This window comes from Pteropus vampyrus, unplaced genomic scaffold (assembly GCF_000151845.1).
Source record: "Pteropus vampyrus isolate Shadow unplaced genomic scaffold, Pvam_2.0 Scaffold313, whole genome shotgun sequence".
Classification (NCBI taxonomy): Eukaryota; Metazoa; Chordata; class Mammalia; order Chiroptera; family Pteropodidae; genus Pteropus; species Pteropus vampyrus.
In genome coordinates this window covers 432416-438986 of record NW_011889094.1, presented here as the reverse complement: position 1 = coordinate 438986, position 6571 = coordinate 432416, and the positions used below count along the sequence as shown (strand labels likewise).

Genomic DNA, 6571 nt, shown 5'->3' with positions numbered 1-6571 from the left:
ACAGAAGAAGTCCCTCATCAGAAACAAATTTGCTGTTTTGATCATCTATCAGATTGCTTTAAGTTTTAGCTGGGGAAGAGAGGCATTGTCAACTCCCTAAACCACTTAAAAAACAAAACCCTTGTTTTTAAAATTATTAAGAGAATGCTTGTCTCCAGGGTCAATTGCCATCTCCTTTTCCAACATATTTAAGGGATACAACTTCCAAATGCAATGATTCTCTAGGAGAAAGGGCATGCACGCATGGTTAGAAAATGACACTTACAGATTCCAATACACTGAAAACTCACATCTCTTACCATTTTTTCCTTATATCTTATTGGCTTAATTTAGTATTCTAAGAGCATTTTACCCTTTTATTAAGGAAAAATCTTGGTAATCACTTCTAAAATTAGGAATAGATTTAAAATATAATCAATTTTTGCAGCTACTAAAAACACCTAAATTTAATTATTTAACCCATTTCCTTACACTGAGCCTAATTATCATCCTAGAACAAACTAAGCTTTATCATAAGATGCCATTACATTAATGTATTTCTAAATGCTATTTGCTAGGATTCATGATTTTCAAATATATGTATTCAAGTGAGACTAATCAAGTTTTCAATTTTTGATAATCTAAGGTTTTGGGATCTTTGGTTGCAAGCAATAAGAACTCGTTAAGCAAAAATGTAATTGGAAAGATATTCCACAGAATAAAAGAGAAAGTTAAATGACTAGACAATGAGGCATTTCAGTATGCCATCCTTATTTTGAATTAATCTTAACCATTTCCTTGCATTATTCCAGAAACGGTTCATCTAATTAGCCTAGTTTTGGTCTTATCTTCACCGCAAAGTTAAGGAAATTGACTGACAGTCCCACCAAAACTATATCCATTAGGAAATTAGTTAATTCTACAAAGGAAAATTGAGATAGTAGAAAAAAAAATGGATGCCAGAAAATTAAAAGATGTTTATACTGATTAAATTCTGTGTCCTGATTTTTCCTATGCTCAGGAACATGGGAATTATCAGTTACCTGAAAGTTAGACATGACTCAGCACACTCATCGTCCTCAGGTACATATAATGAGCATTTGCAGAATCCTTTCTCGGTCTCTTTCCAGTAATTGGTCTATTTAAATTTTTTACCTCTGGAAGCTAGATTTTAAAGACAGCTGTATTGATCCCAGCCATATCAAATTGGCAAGAACTGCCTTGGTCCATGACCCCTTAGTCCTAGATTTTAGCCTATATACCAAGTGTACCTACGCATCTCCCTTTGGATTCAGGCTTACCCACTTTTCAAGACCACTTCAGATCTTTTGTATGTGGTAAGTTTATAAAAGACACCTTTGTCTGCCTCAAAATAGATTTTTTTTTAAACTCCAGGCAACCTGTTATTCAGAATTATTTCCAGGAATACAGCAGTTTCTGGGAGCATAAAATTTAAAGTCCAATAGAGTAAGGTTCCTAGCCTTGCTTTTTCTTCTTGCTTGAGTAAACTTTGCCTATTTTTTCCCTTAGTTTGTTCTTTCTTCTGTAAAACGCAGACACCAAAGAGCCGTTATTAGAACCTGAAATGTTGCTATGACTATTTTGAAAATTTTTTGTTTGAAATGTTTTAGGATCTTCAAAATTCGTGTTTTGCCTGTTATCTCTCCTTCATTCTATCAATTATGGGTCCCATCAAGTAGGTGTGAAAAGAAACCATTATAAGTGGACCACAACACAGTATCTAGTCTCGGCTCTATCATTACAATTTTGTATCCTTGGAAAAATTCTTTTTTTCCTGTCTCAATAAAAGATGGGAATTTTGATTACAATACAGTTTCGGACTATAGAAATCCTGGTGTAATACCACCAATAAAATCGAATGACATTTTCAATTTTAGACGTTAGTGGACATAATCTCCACATTTTTCCCCCTCTATATTCTTCAACTACTGAGTCTACTGCTGTTTTTAAAATCTGAAAATATCTCATTATTCTGCTTAGTAGATCAGATATTTTCCCTTTTTTAATACAGCACACATACGCTCATCTGTGGTTGGTAAAACTGCCTCTGGTTTGTTGGACGGCACTAAATATACTAAAATTATGCATTTCTGTAAACAGGAGTAACCTCTTATGCTACTCTTAGGAAATCTGCAAGCTGAGCAAGTGAAGAGAGCTGAAGCTCTCGCAAAAGCTCTCCCCATCGGTGAACGTAGCGCTTGCTCCACGGTCTGAACCTCAACAATCGCAGCGCTCCGGCCCACGCTCGGGCTCGGGTCGCCTCCGGAAGAGCCCTGCTCCCCCAGCCAGTGGACACGGGCTTCGGCGACAGGGAGCGCCCGACGGAGCCGCCGCCGCACTCACTGCCTCCTTCTCGAACATGCTAGGCCTCCTCTCTTTCCGAGGCCCCGCGGATGGCTGCTGAGGTGCCAGGTTCGAGGGCGCCGCCGCGCCCCGGCCCCGCTTCTCCATTCCGCCCTCCTTCAGGGACGCAGAGCGTCGGGTACTCGCAGGCCGCCAACCTCCTCCGCCCCTTCCCGCGAGATCGCAAGTCTCGCGCCTGCGCCGTGCCGGCCGGAAGTGCGGCCCGAAAGGAGGGGCGGGGCGAGGCGAGGCGCCGTCACGCTGCGGCGCCGGCGCCTGGGAGCCGGAAGTCATGGAGGTAGGGCGCGGGGCGCCGTGCACCCGGGTGCCCTCCGGCGCGTCGGGGCCCGCCCCTCCAGCGCTCCGCGTGCGGCCAGTCCGAGGCGCAGGACGAAGCGCCGAGTGGGCTGCGCCCTTTGCCCTTCTAGCGGGTGGGCCTCGGCGGAGGTCGTGGGAGGGCGACGCCTTCAAGTGGCCTCCTGGTTGCGCTCCGTGGGCTGGAGCCGCGACGGAGGCAGGCGGGCCGTGCCTGCTCCTCGTCCTCGACCGGAGTGAGGGTGGGCGCCTGGCCCCGACCCCGACCCCCGAAACGCAGCCCCGCCCTCGTTCTCCTTGGCGCCGTCCCCACCCGCAGGCTGTTCCAGGGCCTAGTTCCCCATCGTCCCTCAGGTTCCAGGCCGAAGTTTGTGAATAGTGTGATGACTCCACACGTGTGGGGCGTCCGGGCTCTGACGCTCTAACAGCCAGGTCTATGGGAACCTGACCCGCAGCCCGGTACTGCAAGCAACACGCGCGCTCTTACTTTTAGTGTTTATTCTGACTGTGGCCTTCATCGCCTGAAGGAAATTTTATCTGTGTGGTAACTAAGCAACATGGGAAGTCCTGTGTAGTAATAATTACCGCTGCAACTCACACTCTCCCACTTGACAATTAAAGTTATATTCTACCTTTGTAGGCCTTTTTTTAACAGAACTAAATCACAAGGGCCTTATTGACGCCTTGCAATTAGGGTTTTATTTTTCTTCCTCAGGCAGTTACACATCAAACATCTATCAGTTTTAGCAATATCTGCATTTGAGTACTGTGTGCTGGATGCTTTTCAAATAATGACTGCAATCCTAGAGGGTGATAATATTTTGCACTATTTCACAGTTAAAACAGGCTCAGACATGTTAAGTAACTTTTCCAAGGCGAGAGGTAGATTCTGGGGACAAATTCAGATTTAAGTCTTTGCTCCCAAACAAGATGTTTGCATCACCCCCTGCTGTCTTCGGGCGAGACAGCTGTCGTGCTGAAGAACAATGTGGCGGGTGGCTGATCACACATACAAACGTGCCGGGTTTCTGGTTTCTAGTGACAGGACAGGCATATTTGTAACAGTAACACGCAAGACAAGGTATTGTCATAAGTGACAAGTATTGCAGCATCTAATGTTTGTTGATTTGAGGTTGGATTTTATTTGTTAATTAACAGTGGTTTTTTTTCTAGAATTCTGTACCTGTGGGTAGGGTATAGGAGATCGTCATTCCCAAAAGCTGAAGGTTGTGGAGATGCGGAGGATGTATTTCAGCTGAGAGTAGGAGGGGCCAGTCATTCAGTTCCCTTCGATTATTTTTTTGTGCCCCGGGGCCATGCTACTGCTGGGGGTACAAAGTTTTGCTCTGTGTTCTAGGATCTTACAGTTGGGGTGAGGCTGAGGGACAACGATGTTGATAGGGCAGCTACAATCAAAAAGGAAGACTTCACACAACTTACAATGCCGTATCTAGGGCCCGCTTTAGTAGTGGAGTGGATGGGCTTTTGTGTAAAAATATCAATTTTGCCTGTCACCTGTCACTCCAGAACTACAGCTCATTCCTTTAGAGTTTGAATGCTTTTCAACAATGCAGAGTCCCTTTTGATGTGACAGTAACCCTTCAAAGCATTTTATTTCTGTATCAGTAGACAAACCACACTAAGTTTTCGAATCAAGGATTTAGAGAGTGAACAAGGTATAGAATTAACTAGGTATCTGAAAAGGTAAAAAGAGGTCTCAAAGTATGGAGGTGGCGGCTGCAGGACTCAGTCACAGTCTGTAGGACTGAGGGAAGGAAGGAGAGTGGATGGGACTTTGAAATGTGGACACTTAAACGTCGGTGGGTCATAGCTGAAACTGACCTCTAAGGAGGAGCTTGTGCTTCTCAGCGTCCTGCACCTGGACGCAACCTGTGAAGGGGAGGCACTGGACAAGCAGTGTGGTGTCTCGTGGGGGCCGGTCACAAAGCGGGGCCTAGGGGCGCTGGCAGCACTGGGGGCTGGATTCAGCTGCTGCAGCCGGAGGCTGGAAGGAGTAGAAGGTGGACCGGAAGTCTCAGAGCTGCGGGCAGCAGGAGCAAGTCCGCTCTTGCCTGCGCTCTCCAGTGCCCTGACTGGCTGAGCAGGGTGCGGTCGGTGTGTTTCTCAGGTTTCTCAGGCAATCCCAGAACTGGGGGGCCCGTGGGGATTGGTTGACAGCCAGAGCGGTGAGAAGCAAAGCTTCAGGGGCCAGGAAGAGCAGCCCGGGGAACTTAAACTGGCCTGCTGCCAACTTAGGGATCGGCCAGGGCTTAGTCACGAATGTTAGAATGCTGCCGCCCCTTAACTTGACACATCAGATAGAGACCCCTAGGTCAGCTTTAGACCTAGAGTATGACTTTGCATCACCCGATGCAAAGTCATAAGTTATAAGATGACCTTAGTGTAAAGTGGGGATAATAATGAGGATTTTGGTGTTATATAATCCTTCATGGAACAGCAGTATGGTTTGATGCTTTTCCTGTTTTTATTATGCTCAATTTTCTGCTTTCCCACTCCCCATTTAAAAAAATTGCTTAACTTTGGGATAGTAAAGGAACGCTGAAAGGAATAATGAACTATCCATGAAATATACTGAGTTTCTGGAAACATATCTTAACAAATATTGTAATTCATAAAATAATTTTAAGTCTTTCAACATTTGAAAATACGTAAGTTATCTTTAATATGTAATCAGTGTTTTAATCACACATCTCTCACAATATCCACAAAGCGTATTAAAGATCATTTAAACAGTATCTTTTATGTTTCATATTTCAGATATTAGAAGATCCTATTACCACGTGTCTTTCTCCCTCAGTGTATGACATGATCTGTAAACTCGGGTTCGAAGTCGGAGGAAGTCATGATATCAATAGTATTGTAACTCCAGATGGTGAAGTGTGCTGGAAGACACTAACGGACTGTGTGATCTGTGCTGAATCAGGTTTGCGCTTTCTCCGCATCTTGAGCACCTGTCACTGTTGTGCCACTGAAGAGGCTCAACCTGCAGAATTCCCTGACCGTTGCTGCGTGTGGTTAGAGGATGTTAAAATACAAGCTTAACTCCGAAGGCAAAAGGAGTTGGTGTAAAAGAGAGGGAACGAGGCCAGAGAGGGATAGAAGAGTTAACGGAAAGCCAAGGAAACTGGAAGAAAAGGGGGCCTGGAGAGGCAGTGAGGGCTGTGGAGGGCGGAGGGCGAGGGCCTCAGCTCTCGGCCGTCAGTCCAGGTGGAAAAGGGTAGAAATACAAGGCATGAATTCGGGGTATGACATCACCATTAACATGGTAACGTCTCGCACATTTTCAGAGCAGGTTTTTGGGTTGGGATGTTTGACGATAGTTCTAAAGATGACGGCTGAAGATGCTTGGTCCAGCAATTTCGGTAAGTTCCAGGACCTTCTAGATCGGCACTTAGAGACAGCAAAGAGGAAAAGGGCACTGGAAACAGCCAGATGTCAAGCAATAGGGGATCGCTTGAGTAAATTGTGAAAAATGCACGCAGTGGAATATGCAGCGGTAGAAAAGAATGAGGAGGCCTGTCTTATCGACATCTCTGCGCCATGTTGCTGAGTGAAAATGAGCAGATGTTTGTATTTGTTTGTATATCTATAAATATTTCTAAATGTACACAAGGAATTAATACTGCTCTAGGAAGGACAATTCTGTGGTCAGGAAGGATATGTTCACCCTTTTATATTTTTTTGATCACAATCATTTGAATATTCAGCTCTAAATATAAAAAAAATTCACATTATAAGCGTGTTCTAAAATAAGGTCATTGGAAATCTCACAGTTGAATAATGTTAAGTAAAAATAATCGTGTTAAAATATTGCATATACAGTATGAGCCTGGTTTTCTATAAACATATGGGTAAAGAAAGTGAAGAAAATATTTGTCTCCTGTCTGAACCT

General features: G+C 44.5%; 1 protein-coding gene across 1 annotated transcript in view; it reads right to left on the bottom strand.

The window, feature by feature from the left end:
* Nucleotides 1–2517, bottom strand: part of TCTE3 (t-complex-associated-testis-expressed 3) — a 14347-nt gene extending 11830 nt beyond the window's left edge. Inside the window, exon 1 of the mRNA XM_011377491.2 lies at nucleotides 2344–2517. Coding sequence (XP_011375793.1) covers nucleotides 2344–2451 — 108 coding nt within the window. The 5' untranslated portion in view covers nucleotides 2452–2517. The remainder of the gene's footprint in view (nucleotides 1–2343) is intronic.
* Nucleotides 2518–6571: the final 4054 nt, after the last annotated feature.